General features: G+C 41.9%; 1 protein-coding gene across 1 annotated transcript in view; it reads right to left on the reverse strand.

Annotated features, from left to right (window-relative positions):
* Positions 1–20,205, reverse strand: part of Mgat5 (alpha-1,6-mannosylglycoprotein 6-beta-N-acetylglucosaminyltransferase) — a 320,121-nt gene that overhangs the window by 197,971 nt on the left and 101,945 nt on the right. Inside the window, exons 2-3 of the mRNA XM_090342912.1 lie at positions 17,652–18,034; positions 1,977–2,141 (exon numbers count right to left, since the gene is read on the reverse strand). Coding sequence (XP_090199038.1) covers positions 1,977–2,141; positions 17,652–17,892 — 406 coding nt within the window. The 5' untranslated portion in view covers positions 17,893–18,034. The remainder of the gene's footprint in view (positions 1–1,976; positions 2,142–17,651; positions 18,035–20,205) is intronic.

Below are 20,205 nucleotides of genomic sequence, written 5' to 3' on the forward strand. Positions count from 1 at the left end.
GAGGCCCAGGCCTAGATGTCAACAAGGCCACCCAAGCAGCAGGCTCCAAGTCAGAGACCTTCCTTATCAGACTGGATATTTCATAACCTAAGAAACTCAGCTCTCTTTGCCTAGGAATTTCTAGAAATAGTCCTCGTTACCATTTTTGCCAACTTCACCTTTACAATGATTTACAAGTAGAAACAAACAAATACTTGGAAATCTCTTTCCTGCATGGCACTGCTAAGTGTCTCTCTGTGAGCCTGGCATAAAGACTGGACAGTGAGGCCAGGCGCCAACGATTCACACTTGTAACCATGAACTACTTAAGAGTCCGTGATTTATGGATCATGATTCAAAGCCAGCCTGGGCAGGAAAAGTTCAGAAAACAAGCATCTCTACTTAGCCAACGAAAAGGTGGAAGTAGAACTTTAGGTTAAGTGGTAGAGTTCTATCCTTCAGAAAAAAAGCTAAAGGACAGTACCCAGGCCCTGAGTGCAAATCTCGGTACCAGTGCATACATGCACTCCTGAGTGTGAACACACACATACACACACACACACACACACACACACACACACACACACACAGCCAAAGCAGCAGCAAAATGACATAGCAAAGAAAAGGATGAGATGGGTTCCTTAATTCCAGGACAGCAACACAGTAGAGAAACAGCAAAGCTAAAAGAATATATCATTCTATCTCCAAAATCTGCTAAACACAGAAGGGTGATGAAACTAAACTGAAGCTTTCCAAAACCATCTTGTACTGAGAATAGGTATGGGGGAGTAGAGAGTGGAGAAGCATGGTTCTCATTTATTAATAAGCAGCTCAACACAGTGGGAGGTTTTCTTGTCTAATTACAGAAACGGTTAGAAACTGCAGGGAAGACAGGATTTATGGCCTTGATGACATTGCTTCTGTGTTGTAATTAAAAGTTATTTTTAATACTTTTGTTTGGTTGGATACTCTGGATTAGCAGAAATATATTTTGCAATTTAAAACTTGCTAAAGGGCAAAGAACATAAAAGGTAATACAACCAGTTTGCATAATACGGAACAATTAAATGTTTTGACACTGGGAGGTGGGAAGGAAAAGAATCTCTTCCACTTAAGTAGTATTTTTTTGTCCCCCACGAGAATAGGAGAGATGAGATAAAAGTGTATGGGAAGTAGATGTCTTTTCACATTTCAAAACTAACCTAGCTACTTATTCTCTTGCCAGAATTTTAGGGACTACCCACTACAACAATAAAAGACAGCTTTCTCAAGACCATCCATCCGCCTATATCCTAACCCTTGGGGTTCTTCATGTTGTGTTAGATCCCTGTAAAGAAGCAATCACCCTAGCAAAAATAATCTTGGTTTATATGAAAAGACCCAGGACCTGACCTAAGGCCAGTGTGTGTTAGAAAGGGGTCTCTCTTTAGTCCATTCTTCTTCTCTTGTACAATGTTCGTTCCAATTATAAAAGGGACCCAAATGGTCCCTTCCAGTATGGATTGCATGGGGAATCTATGAGCTCAGCCAGCTTGAGGCAGGGCCTACATATTTCCTAATGGCCATTTCCAGAATTTGTATTGTTCTATACACACTTACAAGACATTGTCCACAATCACAGTTTTACCGTTAACTATAAGGAATAGAATCTTTCATACTTAACAGACTTAAAATCTGAAAGATGTTGGGGATAAGGAACTGACATAGGTGTCTCAAATAACCTCTGCATTTTATTCAAATTACTCTAAGAATCTTCTTTGATGAAGTCAATTGCAGAAGCTCGTTATGTGCACATGTGTCAGAAAAACCACTGGAAATTACACATCATGATGAGGCCATAAAAGCATTCCTACATCTGTTACTCAAAGATGAATGTACACATCTATCTTTACAATAGCCATGCCAAGTTTATGGAATTTATATCATACCAATAAAAACCACTGGGCCCCCGGCCCAAAGCAGGATTGGAATCCATGACAAAGAACTGCCATTCTTACCTGCTACATTAATTTTCTCAAGTACTACCAAGCTGGGAACAGCTGTGGTGGAGTTGGTCGCATTTGTTGCTGTGCCATTGATAACGAGATTATCCACCTTCGACTCTAGCTTGCCAATGCGCTGCAAAATGTTATCCAATAACACAGCAAGCGTTTTCTTCAGATCTGAAAAAGAAAATGGGGAAAATTTGTAAATGCTTGGGGCCTCTGCTATCTGTTCACTGTGACTCTCTCACAAGGCAAACAAAACTTCTCCAGTAAGAGCTGGGGCCTAGTTCATTCAATTAAGAGGAGCATCTGACTAGCATGTGTAATTCAAGGGAAAAAAGAAAAAGGTCTAGTTAAGTGATTGTGAAAGACATGTCAACAAATCAAGACAATAACAACCCCCTTCACTGGGGGGCAAGGGGGGGAGGGATAAGGGATACAGACTAGTTTCAACTGCTTAGATTTTATCAAACAAGTTTTGAGAGAACTCAAGATTGCTAAGAAGTGACAAAATTATCTCACCACACTGTTCTGAACAAAACTCTGCTACATAACATCCCCCCACAGCACTGGCTTATATTCTTCCTCCTAATAGCTCCTTTCTCAAACCCAATGTTGCAACAAGTTCTCAAAGTAGCTTCTGGATCTTTTAGTGTAGCTTCTGATTTTCACTGCTGTGCTCTCTGTAGCATACTCGAAGTTTTTGGACAAGTTTCTGTTGGTGACAGAGCAGAATCTAAAAGCTACAGTCTAGAGTTGCAGTCATAATGGATAACCCTAAGTTGACTATAATCAGATTTAGGAAACACTTGAGATGAAAATCATTTCTTCAAAATGTGGGTTCCAGGTGCTGTTCTAGATGCTGGAGACATTATTTCGTGGTGAATGCATCTGAGTGTCTATGATAAAGAAACAATTTCTTCATCCCCTATATTTGAGTTTTTATGTAGCATAATATGCGGAAGAAAGGGAAAGAAGAAATTAGACTTTGTCCTTGGGAAACTCATCACCACAGAAATACACACTGACTTTATGTAAAAAGGCAGATGGCCAAGAGGATAGCCATCCATGTGAACAGACCCCAGACCCACTATAAATTGGGAGTGAGCCAGGAAACAAGTGCCCAGTGTGACAGGCAGGATGTGGCCCGGCACTCAACTAATGTGAGGTGTCACGTTCTGTTCTACTGAGAACACAGTAAAATCAACTTGCACCTGGCCAACTACCAGCCACCTGGGCCAAGCTGAACCAGGCAAAGAGGCAAACACATTAGAACAGACACAGAGGCTCATGATTATCACCAAGTTTGTGTTCTCAGATACTATTACCTGCACTAACTAAAAGCCATCGACTAGTAATCTGTATCTTCATCCCCCAAGGCTGTTTCGTTCCATCTTCCAGGTCTGGGTCCAGCCACCATATCATCCTAACTCTAACCATAAGGCTTTACAACAGTCAGGTCAGTAGCAGCTAGAACATTCCTTCACTTGAACTCTATGTGAGACCCATTGATTTCTCATTCACTGCTCATCATACCCACAGACACTAGAAGTATTTAAATTTCTGGTCTGTTATCATTTTTGACATCATCGAAAATGTGCATTTCTGGCTATCCTGAGACTTAGCCAAATTACAAAGACAGAAAAGGTCATTTGAAATACATCTTTGATCATGTGAACCTACCAACCCAGAATCCTCTCTTCACTATCTGACCCACATACCTCAGGAGACAAATCATTCCTTTGGCTTAATCATTCGAAGGCGAGCTATCAGCCAAATAGAGACCACTGTGATAGGTGAGAGTCCACCAACACTATTCATGCTAGGACATTATCAACCCTGTGCATTCTGTCTTCCCCTGCCTGGCCTTCCTCAGGAAACCCCAGTAGTGGCAGTGGCTAAGCATTTCCTGACTCTGTCTCCTGACTATTAAAGCATGTCCCTCTGTGGCCCTTCCTGGGGTGCCTGAGTTTTCCCTAGAGACTCCTAATTCCCTCCCAGGTATCTACTTAACTAAGCAGCTTGCAGATGAATTATAAAACACATACTAGCCAGCCATAGCACCCAAGTCACAGATGAAAACATCAATAAAATTGGGTACATGCCTGTAATCCTAGCTTCTCAGGAGGCTGAGATCTGAGGAACACGGTTCAAAGCCAGTCAAGACACAAAAATCCATGAAACTATCTCCAATGAACCATGAGAAAACAAGAAGTGGTGCTGTGTCTCAAAGTGGTAAAATGCTAGCCTTGAGCTGAAAAAGCTCAGGAAGAGCACCCAGGTCCAGACTTGAAGCCCCAAAACCAACTCCCAAACAAACAAACAAAACTCATCAATGAAGAGGGTAGAGGGGATTACTGTTTGCATCATCACCATGCAACTGCACAAGTAATCCTGGTTCATCTTCATCTCCTGACTGCGAGTGAAGAGTCCATTTTACACTTGAGAAAACTAAGGTTCAGAGATGTTGAGTGTGAGTCTTCCATACATCTCACAGAAGTAAAAAGGCTCAGGTTGTAGAGCCAGATTATCTGGGTTTGAGCTGAGGCTCTATTTCCTTCTATCTTTATCTACCCAACAGATTTAGACAGGCCATGTTCTTTGAGGTCCTTATGAAGACCTGGAGGGCAAGGACATTGCTCAGGGGTAGAACACTTCTCTGATATATAAAAGGCCATGGGTTTCTTCCCCAGTCATTCCCACCAGACTTAGTTAACATGCTGTTTCAAACACTTCCATGGCACCTAACAGGCATTGTGCATGTGCCTGTTAAATACATAAATTAAAAAAATATTAAAACCTCTTATTGGAAAATGCTTTGTCCTTCCTAAAGAAGCCTTTCCTTGGTGACACAAAGCTTATTAGTTGATCCAAAAGGTTGTGAGATCATTGTCCTCCAGGGCTGCAGCCCACTCTGCCCTAGCACATCATGGGCTGGCACAGACAGTCGGAGCTGGTCATCCACTCTGATCTGTCACTGTGACTAATGCATTAGCTGGCTCTCTCCAGTTCTGAGGATTCCTGGAGGCCAGACACACAAAGGGGACAATCGTGCCAGTTGTTGAAGGTAAGCTAAGCGTAAGAACAATCCTCAAAATGCAGGATGACATCAAGTCTCTTGTCCAGCAGAGCCACTCTGCTTAAAGACTGAAGCATAGCAAACAAGCACCAGTGTTAAAATGGTACTCAACTACCACACCCAGAAACCCTGGTTTCTAGCATAGGGAGGTCACAGCTTCTTCAGCTTGTCTAGTAACACTGTAGAACCATGTTACTGTGTGTTGTGGGGGCTGTCCTAGGCATTTTAAGCCGTTTGGCAGCCAAACACATTTCTACCAATAGCAATTCCACAGATGGGACAATTTAGATTGTCCTCAGATATTACTACATCTCTCTCAAGGGTCAATACCTCCCCTACATGAGAAATAGCATTCTGCCAATCCTTCTATCCCTACTGACTCTAGTGACATGGAGAAAGCACAGAGGTGAAGGGTGAGGGCTAAGGAATGTAAGATTAAGCAGCAGTTCTGAACTTTCATGGGCATGGCTTTCATGCACAGGAACTGCTGCCTCCCAACCCTAAGTAAGGTAACAGAAGATAAGACAAGACAATTTTTGAGGATCAGGAACCTTTTACAATCATGCTACAAGGCAACAGACTCCTGCATAGAGTACAAACCTATAATCACTGACTTTAGAAACTGGTACATATCCAACATCAGATACATAGTTGCCACATTAACTATTAAGATGTCCTCCCTTTCCATTCTGTCACACTGTGTGCACCAAGGTTGTTCATCACTCATCTTTCCCTTCCCACAATACCACCACCTTACAGTGTGTGTTGTCCATGTGTCCTTCTGAAGTACTTTTCATGAATTCATTGAATTCTACCAAGACACTTCATAATTAAGTCACAGTCCAAGTCACCAACAGGCATTTCCATCCTGCTGTTTCTGAGCCTACATTTTAAATAGTAACCTCTGTGATTCAGCCAATGTATTTGTGAAATCATGACCCAACCATGCTCAAGACTTCCTAACGCTACTGTTCTGGGGCAACTCCATCCACCCAACCAACCCAGTGTCACTGAACAAAGCAAACTGATCATAGAGACTACCAAATAACTCTTTTAATTCATGGGTTAGTTGATTTAAGAATTTGCCATTCCAGCTGGGGACAGTGGCTGACGTCTGTAAGCCTAGCAACTCAGAGGCTGAGATCTGAGGATCATGGTTCAAAGTCAGCCAAAGCACTAAAGATCTTGAGTCTTTTATCTGCAATTAATCACTGGAAAACTGGAAGTAGTGCTGTGGCTCAAGGGGTAGGGCCATAGCCTTGAACTGAAGAGCTCAGGGACAATGCCCAGGCCCAGAGTTCAAGCCCCAGAACTGACCAAAAAGAAAAAAAAATTTCCAAATCTTCAGTCTTGGAATGAAGAAATGAAGATGGACCATTGAGAAACCAACTGTAGGCATGTTTCCTCTCTTGACAAGAAAAAAAAAGTTCAGCAGCATTTTGACTTATTTCAAAATAGTTTTAAGTTTAATAGTAAAACAAAGAACAAACTACAAAGATGACACACATCCTTACCAAAGTCTATTTTTGTCAACTAGGCACCCTATCTGCCACATTATAGAGCACTGAAGAAATTCGTTTACATAAGAAAATGAATAAAATCAACTCTTCCCACAAATAATGAACAGTAAAGTAATTCTCTAAGAACCTTTCTGAGTAACAAAATTATTTCACACCTCTGCATTTTATAGTTAAACTTCCATAAAAATGAGAACAGCTTCATTGCCATCTTAAACAAATAGTGGAGTATTTGTGTTTGCTTTTTAGACTTAATGGTAATCCATGAATGCACTGAAGAATAATTCCTACAGACTTTAATAAGAAAATGAGGGTAAAAGTCGTTCTCTAAATTCAGGTATATTTTCATATTTATCATTGTATTTTACAGTTATTACAGCTGTAAAATGTGTCCTCACCAGGATTACAATTGTCAATTACTAATGAGCTTTTAAAGTTTTGTTTGTGTCTCAAAGCCATAGTAATAAAAATTTAATCCCAACATTATTACCGCAATTCTGGGTTTTTAAAATTCTCCATCCATGATAAAGACAATCAAAGTAGCTCAAAACATTTAAAATGCCCCAACGGGAAAGTACACTTTGGTTTCTTTCATATCAATAGTTCTTTGATGAATGATGAGATCGATTAAGCTGCATTAAAATAAGTACTCCAACAGCATCTCTAAGTTTTCATTTCCAGGAACCATGACATTAAGGGGTGCAAAAGTAGGAAGTGCCAATTATCACTTTGACAGAATAGATGAGGAGCTACATGTCTAGTAGTTTTTCTATGTCAAGAAGGGAGCTCAGAAGAGTCAGGACCCTGTTCTTGGGGTAGTTTGTACATTCACTGGCAAACATGGTGAGATTGGGTGATAAAACCACATTCCCCAAGCAATTACTAAGAAAAGGCTATACTTGGGGGGTCTATGCTATTGTCTGCCCCCACTTCTGAAGCATCTATGTTCAGCTTGTCTATTTAGACTCACCTGTGATGTCAGTTTCTATACCCCATCTGCAATGCACTACAACGAAATCTGCAGGAGTCACCTGTCAGTTGTGGGCAAGGCCTACAATCTACCTTCTCTTATTTCTGGCAATACTGGAGTTTGTACTCAGGATTTCATGCTTGCTAGGCCGGCACTCTCCCAGTGGGCTATACCTCTAGCCCTACAAAGTACTTTTTCTGTGTGTGCCAGTATTGAGCCTTCAACTCAGAGCCTGGGTACTGTCCCTTAGCTTTTCACTCGAGGCTAGTTTTCTACCACTACAGCCATAGCTCCGTTTGCAGCTTTTTTGCTAGCTAATTGGAGACATGAGTTTTATGAATTTTCTTGCCTGGGCTGTCTTCAAAGAACCTCAGATATAAGCCATCTGAGAAGCTAAGATTACAGGCATGAGCCACCAGCACCCAGCTTCATAATCTATTTTTAAGATGGTTGCTAAGATTTGATGCCAACTATGCAATGAGCTGAGACCTATAGCTGAACTGCCCAAAATAATTTTCATCTGTGTCCACACCTTACACAAATCTCTTTTCATCAGAGCTACCCCGAGAGACAGAATATGAACCACAGAGCCATAATATGGCTTTACTTCCTGCACTGGAGAAACCACCAAAGACAGGGTGTTAATAAGAAAGAGAGGTGCTAATGAAAAAAGAATTAGCCTGAACCCCTGACTCCCATTGCCTGCCAAGAATGTCAAGTTTCATCAATTATATATTTTTAAATTAATTTTCAAGTGACCTTCCTACAGAAAGATAATACTGTTACAGTAATAAACAAAATACAGTCCATTCATTATGTACAAGGACATTCAAGGCAGTGCTATTTATAAAAGAGAACAGTGTTATTTATTAAAGAACTGAAAAACCACTTAACCACCCAGCAAAAAGATCAAATTATGTCATGCATTCATAAGACAGAATAAGTAACTAGGCTGTAAACTGGGGGATGGCAGATACAAGGTCTGTCTAGTCAGCTATTCATTGCCAACAGCTATTAATATCAGGGGCTCAATATGTATTTATTGAATGGGTACCTTAATAAAAGGAGTTAGAGAGCCATGAAATTATCTTGCAGAATGAGGGGGGGGGGGGATAAGGTTCTCATGTCTCTCCAAACAGTGACCAAAATGCTTTACTCCTCTAGTTTGTGCTTATCGACAGGTATTAGGAAAATTCAGTAAAAAGCCCAATTCAGCAAAAAGCCTACTATGTTCAGACTTCAAGAACATTTGATGTTATCAGCAGGTCTATCAACAGGTGTGAAGTCAAGGTCATTAACAAAGGTTGCCACTGACTGCAGGAACTTATCATTCTTTGTAAGCTACACTTTCTCATATCCATATCATCCCATATGCAAAACATATCATATCATCCCATATCCAAAACATTACTACCAAGCAAGTTCCTACCCAAAATGCACAGGTTGGCTGGTCATACACAGCTTATCTTCTAGCCCACCAAGGAAGTCTTCTCTTTTGCACATAGCAATAACATTCACATCTTTTTTTTATCTGGATGGGGTGGCAAGCCCTACTTTTCTGTGGAATAGAGTGGGTTCCTTTTATTGTGGTTGGGCCTCATCAGTAAACACAGCTGCATACACAGGTCCATGGAGCTATATTCAAACAAACTACACCCACAGCACTGGTGGCTTGATAACAGACACAGGTATATCCAGCCAGGAGTAGTTAGTATTAATAGCAACCAATCCCAGTGCTATTATAAGTGTCATTATCTGCAATCCTACCACAGTCTCATAAGGTGAGAAATAGCACACCCTCTACTTCACAAGAAAAGACAAAGAAGGTTCCAAAAGTTCATTAACTTGCTCAAGGTTACATAGGTTCCTCCAGTCTCCACCCTACTTGGAAGAATACACAACAGTCCCCACATGAGGATCTAGTGTAGTAATAATAATCTAGCTTGGTGTCATCTGGATGCAGATGCCCCAGGGTTTTCTCTCTAGTTTCTGCTTCACTAAAAAACACTACTGTGATTCTCAAATTCATTCCAGCTGTAACTAAACCACACAGATAGTCACAGAGTCCTTTGGGGCAGGGCTGCCTAGATTCATCCACTGTTCCTACTATGTGCCAGACATAGATTTGGGGCACCAGGGAGAACAAACTAGATCACAGTCTCTGTTGTGTGTGTGGGGGGTGGCTTATAGTCTAAGTTGGGGGAGAAATGTCTGGTACATATGATCAGCATGTGCTATTTGGTGGCCTGAGATCTAGGAAGATTGCGAAGAGTAGCACAGGGCTTCTTTCTGTGAACAACTCAGGGAGATCTCAACGAGAACAGAAAAGAACAGACCGATGGAAGGAAGAAAATCAAAGGATGAAAAACAGGAAGATGCTCTATCACAACTAAGAGGACAGCTGTGGCACCCCAGTAAGCATGAGAAGGGTGTGAGCTCCACGCCTGTAGTGTGAAGAGGAAAAGAGGGTTGTGCCGAATTCCTGAGCCACTAGGAAAAGGGGAAATGCCTCAGAGAAACAAATATGAATTCCCTCCGCAATGCAGGCCAGAAGCAATGTTAGGTTTAAAAGAAAAGCACCTTGACTCTGGCAGAAGATGAGGCTGTATTTGACTCCTGTCTAAAATAACCACCTCCACCATCAGCTCCAACCTCTCATAAGGTATGCTTGTCAATTTGGTATGGCTTCAACAGAGAATCTACCATAGACTGGTGAGAAGTCCCAAGACCCCAAGAGGTGCTTTTAGGTTCCAAGCTCTCCAAAGCAGAAAGCTCTTTCCTTAATCATACTGGCCATATCAGTATAGAATAACCAGGGCAGTCTCACACCCAACCAGCCATGCCTTTTAAAAAAAAAAACAAAACGCTATCAGTGTCACTCCAAGCACAGTGTATTTCCTCTCAAATGGAGAGAATTTGTTGTGGGGATGATGGTTGTCCACATTTCCCCACAGACTGTGACAGTACAACACAAATTTTTGATTCTATTGGTAGCAAGAGAAGCAAAAAGGAACATGTAAAACAATTTAAAACTCTTTGCAAGCTTGCATCTTTAATAAAACCCAACAGCAATACCTGACACTTGTTACACCTCGTTTATTTTTTTGGCGCCAGTTCTGGAGCTTGAACTCAGGGCCTGCCACTGTCCCTTAGGTCTTTCACTCAAGAGTGCACCTACTACTTGAACTACACCTTCAGTTTCCCGGTTTTGGTGTTTAATCACCCAAGTTGGTTTCAAACAGATTCTTTACATCTCAGTCTCCTTAGCTGTGGGCATGAGCCACTGACACCCAGCTAACCACCTTTTCTTTTCATAGAGGCCATGGAAAGAAAGACTTGGAAAAGCTCTTATCTAAATCTGGAATTTTATCTGTGTCTGCAACAAGGGACAGTTGCTACCCTTTCACAACAATCTTCATTAGCTTTAGGTGGGACTGGCATCTAGGCCAGTGAAGCTCAGCAAAAGCCCAAAGCACTTACAATACCACCTTTGGCTTCTGACCATGAACCCTGGGCTGGCTTTCCATCCCCACTGGAGTCCTTTTAAGAAACAGAATTCTTTCCTCTTTACCTACATTCCTCTGCTGGAGCTAGCAGTGGTTACAGGAGGTTGCCAAGAGCAGTTCTGCTTCCAGAACATCTAACCTCTTTCTTACCCTATCATTTTACCCACCCACACCAGCAACCACATAGCCTGTGAGGCACATCTGCAGCTCATTTCTCAGACCTTATGGTTTTCCACACTGCCTTTTCTCTTGGCTGGCTGCTGCTGGCTCCATTCCATCCCTAGAATGGATAAACTCTACCCTTCTGCCAGGAATGCTCTACCTCATCCTGCCTCCTCCTTCCCCATCTATCTGCTAATATCATCCTTTCTTTGATCCTGTAATGTCAAGGAACCTCTGAGGTGATATTTAAAGTTATACCCCCATTGCTATCTTTCCTCTAGTTGTTTCTCCTCTACAAAGAGGGCACAGTATCCATGAAGGAAGGAGTATCAACTCACCTTTCTCCTGTTATATGCATAGGCTAGACAGTGCATGACATCCATCAGCCAGTCAAGACATGTCTCTAAATGCCAAGAGCCAGCCTAAGGGATAATCTATACCTAAGAACCTCAGAAACCAAGCTGGGTAACTGGTACCTCATGCTCCTTAATTTCAGGCACTCAGAAGACTGAAAGTCTGAAGAACATAGTTCAAAATCAATTGGGGCAGAAAAATCCATAATACTGTTATCTATTTACCAGCAAAAAGCCCAAAGTAGAAGTATGGTTCAAGTGCATCATCTTTGAATGAAAAGCAACTGTACAATCAAAACGTTCAGAACCAGGAAATGGGCCTCAGAAAGGAGAATAGAGACAACCTCAGAACCCAGAAAAACAAACTGTATGTAGGGAGAACTGTTGGGAGCCGGAGTGTGGAGTCAGACATGAATCTGAATAACTCAGTAAGATAACCACACAAAGATATGAGCTGTCATGTATGGCACCATGCCTAGGAACTTTTGAGCTATACTGCCTGTACTGTGATCTCCCTGACCTTATCGATTTATTGCTTTATTGTTTTACTGCTTCATTGCTTTATGGCCTTGTCTTGTTTAACTGATCTTAGATTTACCACTTTTTATGAATGTAACCCCTGGCAGTTCCCTGGCTTCAAGAAAGTATCTAAGGGGCCGGGAGTTTGGCCTAATGGTGGAGTGCTTGCCTAGCATGCACGAAGACCTGGGTTCGATTCCTCGGTACCATATACGTAGCAAAAAGCCAGAAGTGGTGCTGTGGGTCAAGTGGTAGAGCCCTAGCCTTGAGAAAATCCAGGGACAGTGCTCAGGCCCAAGCCCAGGACTGGCAAAACAAACAAAAACAAAAACAAAAAACACAAAGTATGTAAGACTGGATTTAGAAATAATGGTGCTGCAGTCTTACACTCACAGCCTTCTTGGGCTGCTGACTTGGGCTGTAGTCCTCCCGACCCCATCTGTTTGTCTCTTGTCTATTTCTTTTCCAAGTCTTCATCCCCTAAATCAGGAATCCCAATTCGCTGCCAGCTGGCTCTGGCAGAGAACAAGTAAGATGGGCTGGGAGTGCCACAGAGAAGTTGAGTGCTTGAGCTATGTTTTCCTGAGCTGGTTCCCTTTCCAGGACAATGTGTCCCAGTGCCCAAAGAAGTAAGCAGGTATGACATATTGTGACATATTGGGGTTAATAAGATGTGGATAAAGCCCAGGGGCACTATCACCTGGCCTCAGGGTTCCATTACAGATCCCAAAAGTGTCTAAGTAGACCAAGCCTGCCCCATTGGATAAGAGGTGATCACTGGAAATCGAATTTGGGTCACTGAAGTCAGACACAGATTGGGTCACCTTGGACACAAGAAGAGCATTCAGTGGGGTGACTGGCACCATTTATGACCATTCCAATGATGTCCTGCCAGCCATACCCCTTGCCAGGCTGGCCAGGGAGATGCAGAAGCCTGACATGTGGTTGGGAGGTCACAGTCAACGCACAGCTCTCCACACCACCAGGGAAACAGACGCGCCTTCTGCACCCCATGGATGAATACACCAACTGTTCCACATAGTCTACCTACTGGGAGAACTCCAGCAGCACTTTCAAATTACCAAGTCTTAAAAGAAGTCTCTTCATTCTCTTGTTTATTTTTTCGGCACCTTCATGGAAACCTGAGGCCAGGTGAGACATTCACTAGTGGTCCATCCATACCCTCTTAACCTTGCTGCATCTCATCTGCTTTCCTTTCTGGGCCCTGGGATTCTGCCCCAGAGAGATGGTCAGGTTAACCCTTGCCTTAAAGGTCACCAGCTCAGGCCAAGTCTTCCCTATCTGTCTGCTTGCTGTCTGGCTCCCACTAAGTGCTCCAGATTCTGTGGCCTGCTCTTTTAAAGCACCAAAACCAAGAGCAAGATGCCCTTTCCAAGAAGCTTATTCACTCACCATGGGGTTACACCCCAATAGATTCACCATAAAAGCATTGAAGGCAAAATCCATATGATACACGTAGACCATTTTAAATGTGCTTATAATACTTACATTAGAATACTTGGAGAAAATCAACATAAAGCCAATTTAATAAGAAAGTGCTGAATAGCCCATGTCATCCATTGAACATACCAAGAGTGAAAAAATAGAATGGTGTTATATGTATGCTTTTGTGTTGTTATAAAGTGGAATCATTTTCATTTAAGTCACGGGATGTCTGGACTGTGTGCGTACTCATCAAGAGGAGGTACCTGCCTGGCAGGAAGTATCTCATTCAAGTTTCACAGGCCCTGGTGAGAGGTGGTGATGCCCCACTTGTAAAGTGGTCTATGCCTCTAGAACCAAGACTATGCAGACAAGATATGGCCAAGTCATACTGTCTGGCTCCCAAACTCAACATGCTAATCATTATAACTCTCAGCTCTCAAAAGCCCATTTTCAGAAGAAAACTGAGTACTGCATTTGAATGGTGTGTTAGGAAAAAGATGTGTTCAGGGAATCTGAAAGTAAGGGTGAAGGATACTGAGGATTCAAAAACAGCTATGGGTAGACAGACTCACCCAAGATAATCCAGATCTGAGACTGAAATTTTTGTTAAAGGCCAAGTTATTTTAGATTTTACGGTCTCTTTAACAATAATACAAATGGGTAGACCTGTATCCTAATCAACTTTCTTTCCCAAAGTAGGTGGCATAGAGGATTTGATTCACAGGCTATAGTTTATTATTTCTATATTACATCACGGAGTCCTATGAAATTGATTCTTTTCCTCATGAACTCAACAAGAGTTAAGAATTACCTATTGTGACTGCTAAATGATGAATTCAGAATATTTCAGAGCTTTTGTGAAATAAATGCCCATGTTACCACGTGTCCCTATTACTACATTTGCTATAAACAAAAGGGAATGGCCATGTTTCAATGAAGCTTTCTTTATACAAATAAATAGTGATCTAAATTTGGCTCACAGACTATGTTTTGCCGAAGTTGGCTTCTCTAGAATCTCAAACCAGGGATTCTGATCTTCTAAAATCAGCAAATACTATTCAAATACAACTGACACAGACACTAAAGATCCATTTGTAACACAGGCCACTGATTATACTGATATGGAGATGGTAGAATGTTTGTTGTTGATTGATTAACAGAATCCATTCAGACCAGGAACAGATCCCAAGCCTTCAACATCAACTCTTCATTCTTTCAAGGTAGATATATAGGCAGTACACTGCACATGGGCTTTTTGAGGCAGACAAAAAGAAAGCTAATTGATGGTCCACACAGCCTCCTTGTTGCTTTGGTGGCCCAGTTATACCATGGAGCAAGCTGTAGTCTCCCAATTTCTTCTGGTATAGTTGTCAGAGCTGCTGGTCAAGGTTTGTAGGGGAAGCACATGTTACAACGGCTTTCCAGGGGCACGGAGTTTGGCCTAGTGGTAGAATGCTTTCCTAGCATACACAAATACCCGGGTTCGATAATGGCTTTCAGGCCCGGCCCTGGACCACACCAATCCACTCACTCAGTCCAGTTTGCTATTTTCCAGAACTGGGAGCCAGACAGAAGACTAGGCTGCCAAATCCTACCATCTGCTTTCAAACATTTCAAAGATCGTGCTAAGACGGCATTTGTCACTATTAACTTTTACTGCAAGATAGCAGAGAAAAGAGGGCAGATAAGATCTCATGACTGGAGATTATTGTTAATTACCCTAACCAGGAATATGCTATTGACATCTTATGTAAAAAACTTTATGCCCAAGTAATCTCCCTAAAAAAAAAACAAAAAAAACCAAAAAAAACCCATCTGGCTCAACATGACAATTATATTAGGTGATAATTCCTGTCTTAGTGTGATTATGATCCCAAATTTCTAAGGCACATACACACTCTCCAATTAACTTTCAGAAACTCAGCTCTAGAGACTACTTACTCGATTGACATGTCAAGTAGGTATGATAAACACAGTCCTAGCTGTACAAGGCAGACTGTTGATGAGGTCTGTTTGACTGTTTTGTTTGTTGTTTTTGAGAAAATAGATGAATTACTTTATGAAGATTGAAGAGGTTGAGTTGGGTGCTGGTGGCTCATGTCTATAATCCTAGCTACTTAGGGAGCTCAGAACAGAGGATAATGGGATGAAGACAACCCAGGGAGTTTATCTGCAAATTAATTACCAAAAAAAAACCAGAAGTGGAGGTGCGGCTCAAGTGGTAGGGCTAGTCTTGACAACAACGAAAAGATGCTCAGAGAACAATGCTCAAGCCCTGAGTTCAAGTCCCAGGACTGGCACAATATAATTTTTAAAAATACAGGCTGGTAACTGTATAGCAGATAAAAACCATAGAGTAATTTTAAAATATATCTTGCTAGCAGGGCAACTGTGCTTGCACATATAGCCCTAGTTACTTGGGAGGCTAAGATCTGAGGATCCCAGGTTGAAACTAGACCAGGCAGATAAATCCAAGAAACTCTTATTTCCAGTTAACCAGCAAAAAGCCAGAGTGATATGGTTCAAGTGGTATCAGCCTTGAGTTAAAAAAAAAAAAAAAGCCAAGCAAGAATGTGAGAGAGTGAGTTTAAGCCGTAGTACCAGCATAAAAATAAAGTGAAGTGCACCTCGTTTTTCAGCATGGGCTCTCAAAAATGGAACCTCATTTCCTTAATTCATTGCATCAAAAAAGGTAGTTTTATCTAAACATAGTAATATAGATAGTGGTAAATCTTGAAGGAGCACATTACAGGCATACAATGTGTAATCATCATCAGGGCATACATGTGTAATCACCAAGTAGTATGCACTGAAAACGTATCCAAACTGTTCCTCAAAATTAACCATTTCCTACACACACACACACACACACACACACACACACACACACACACAAGCACACGCACACGCACGCACACACACGCACACGCACACAGCATGAGACCAAGTGCCATGAACCTTTCTGGAGGAAAAAAAAAAATGCAGGTATTGAGTGTGACATCCTGTTTCAACTTAAGCTGAATCAGACTGAACCTATGCTTCTACTTTTCCAGTAGCCTTCCATCTGAACTCTACATGCTAGAGAATATGTGCCTTAACTGAGCTACAAATGACAAGAGCATGCTACCTATACGTCCACTGACTCTATTCTTGCATCCCATCCACATTACAAGTCCCAAACACTGAGACCACTGAAGCATTGAGTCAATGATTTTGTGGAGAATTGCAATGGATCCCTCTCTGGATCACCAGTCCAATCTGGACACTCAGGAACCACAGGACCACAGAGATGTAATTCTCTAAGACATGGTGTCATCCCAATTTCATTTGCAAATTTTGCTTTGTAAGAATCTGCCTATACACATTTTTGTGTATATATATTTTAAAAACTTACCAAAAAGACATACGCTGAAATGTTACTTTACATACTGTCTGGAGTAGTAGACATATGTGGGATTGCTTTTCCCCTGCTCTCTCTCTGCCTATCTACAGCTTCCCACTTTTTCTATATTGAGCATATCTTTCGCTAAAAGGAAAGGATATATTCCATGTATATCTTTAAATTCTGTCATTTCAGAAGGGATTTAAGGCACATAAAAATAAGCAGTAAGTACAAAAAAATTTTCCAAAGTGACATCAATTAGAGACAAGGAACAAGAAATAAGAGCAGTAAAACTGGAGTAACCAAAGGTTAAAACCATTAAGACAGGAGACAGTGGCTACAAGGCAGCACACATTCGCCTCTAAGCGACATGTATAAAGTGAAAAAGAAAATAATCCTTTCCACCTCCTCAGTTCACTCCCCCTATTCCTAATTATCTTTTAAGGACAGATAAGAATGTTTATCAGCATTCCCTAAACATACTCCCTTTAAGAGGCCATGGAGTCCAGAAATGTGATGATAGACCAGGAACAAAGAGCAATCACAACCTGCATTTAGACTACTGCCCATCCTGTCTAGCTAATTCTGTCTGCAGGAGCTAGAATCCCCCAAAGGGCAACGTGATACATTTCTGAAGATGTCCCTTTGTGTGCAAACATGGCCCACAAAAGCAGGATCACTTAATTCATGCCAAGTCCATGTCTGGGAGCCAAGGCAGACACTCAGTGGCATGGTGCCAGTCACCGTGCTTACCGTAAGCTGTCATGACACCAGCATATGGCCCATCCACGACATTCCTGTTTTCTTCTGCCAGTGCCTTGATGTACCTTTTGCTGAGGTCCAGGATCTGCTCCCGCAGCATGGAGCTACTTTCAGGCTGAGTTCGCTGCTGGATGGTAAAATGCAGAAGCATCATCCCCCAAATGAAGCCAAAAGTCACCAGGAAAAAGCCCAGCTTCTGAGAGGACAACTTCCAGGGAGTAAAGAGAGCCATTGCTTTCTAGCAACTTCACTAATCCTTGGCTCTCAACACAAAGAAGAGAAAGTCAAGTTCATGGTGTAGGCTGGGTCTGTGAGTCTGTCGGTCTCACTCAGGCTCCTGCGTCAGGCAACTTCCTTTCTTTGCTTCCATTCTGCTGTAAAAGAGGGGAAAGTTAGCAAAGCGGTCATGGCAAAACAGAAAAAAAAAAAAAAAATCAACCAGAAGCCATGATTCATCCAGACTGCTCTCCATCAAATGTCAGCTTCCTGCTAGTTCAGTATCTTAGAGGTTATGATTCAGGATCTGTACGCTGAGAGGAAATCTGGCGAGGTAACAAAAAGCAAATGCAGAGAGGGAAGTGTGTCTGAGTGTATTAACAGGTGGAAGTGGGGCTGTTCCCATCTGGACCTCATTCAAAACAGGAAGCTTATTTTGCAAGGTAGACAGGAGATGGAAGGAGATTTTCACTGTATGTCAGCAAAATCCCGGGTGGAGGATGGAGTCCTTTCGTCATTGGGCATGGTGTGTCTGGTCTGTAACTTGAGCTCACAAAGTCAGTATGTACTCTGAGTAAGGATGGGAGCAGGCAGCTGGACAGGTGAGCAAGAAAGTGATAGTCTTTGATGAACAGCTGACGAGCTAGGGGGATAGGGCTCCCATTTTATTTAAGATCAGCCAGTTTATATTATCTGTCTTTACAGATGACTCTCCGGAGGACAGCAAATAGTCTCCCTGTAGCAACACAGGAAGAAACAAGGGGTGCAGTCAGTGGTATTTTCTATTCTAATTTTTCGTTTTGCCTCATACTCGCTAAGCACAGACTATCACTGACTTCCTGCCCCTTGCCCCAGCTATCTTGAGCTCAAGCTGCACCTCAATACTCCAGCACAGGAAACTCAAAGGTCCTGCTTGCCTGCTGTTACTCTAGTTCTCACTTTCACTCCGACCCTCAGGGAAATGAATAGTCAAAAGGCAAACACCTCAACAGTAAGATGGCTATGTTCCATTTGGTATCTGCACGGATTGGTCCAATGTAAAAAAAAAAAAAAAAAAAAAAAAATCAGGACTGCTCAGCAAGTGGGGTCTGAGCACTGGTTGCAAAGAAGCATTAGTAAGTATAGTTATGTGCCTCTTCAGCAAGAGTACTGGCTCCAAGAACCAGTCATCTAACAAAAGCATTCCACCAGGGAGAGGCTGAACAATGATCTCCTACACAAGTCTGAGCGAGGCTGTGTTTCAGAGTGTGCACATTTTACTTCAAAGTGTTATTCCTCACAACAGACGTAAAAGAAGGCAAGAGGATTCTGAAATAATTAGCTTTCCTCCTCAGCAATGCAGATCTCTATTGGTCCATTTTTCCACTGCCTTCCCCTTCCCTTGCTTATCAAGAGAGTAACTGGTAGTTGGTATTTCCACAAATAGTAAATACAAAACACTAAATAAATTCTAGTTATTTCCAGGTATTGAGAAGAATGTTTTTTGTGGCTCAATTAAGTACTCGTAAGAAAGTTATACACGCTGAAGAAATAATATCATCTCCCTTTAATGAGATACAAATGAGATGAGAAAATGAGACGGAAGATTACTTGGAAGATGACTTAGGTTACCCAACTAGGTGACAGGGAAGGAATAATCTGGGGATGGCCCAAAGATCAATAAACCATGTCCCACCTTCTCCCTTCTCTTCCTTACCTCTACTCCCCTACTGGTCTGTTGATGTAAAGCCAAGAACGGTCCATTATTAGAGGTTGCGGAAGCACTAAAATAGAACATGTAAGTGTCTACGTATGGTTGTCCACTTGGTGATAATTTATATTGCCACTTGCTACTTATCATTGCTCTTTACTAAAATATCATGTAGTATATACTTGATGTAGTCCATCTGATAAACGCTGAAGAGACAGTGAGATTGTGTGTGACAATACAGAAAACCATGCCCTTGAATGGATTACAGAAAGAGAGAGAGAGAGAGAGAGAGAGAGAGAGAGAGAGAGAGAGAGAGAGAGAGAGAGAGAGAGAGAGAAAAGAAAAAAGAAGAGTGAGATGGTCAGGCAGGGACCAGTGGCTCATGTCTGTAATCCTAGCTACCCGGGAAGATGAGATCTGAGGATTGTACTTCAGCCCAGAAATGTCATGAACTTTATTTATAATAAACTACTCAGAAAGAGCCAGAAGTATTAAGTGGCTTAAGTGGTAGAGAGTTAGCCTTGAACACAAAGAGTACAAGTGCCCAGACTGTGAATTTAAGCCCCAGGAATGGCAAAAAAAAAAAAAGAAAAGAATGAAAAAGAAAGAAAGAAAAGAAGGGGGGCCCTAGGGGAAGGT

This window comes from Megascapheus bottae, chromosome 12, assembly GCF_031878675.1.
Source record: "Megascapheus bottae isolate mThoBot1 chromosome 12, mThoBot2.hap1, whole genome shotgun sequence".
Lineage (NCBI taxonomy): Eukaryota > Metazoa > Chordata > Mammalia > Rodentia > Geomyidae > Megascapheus > Megascapheus bottae.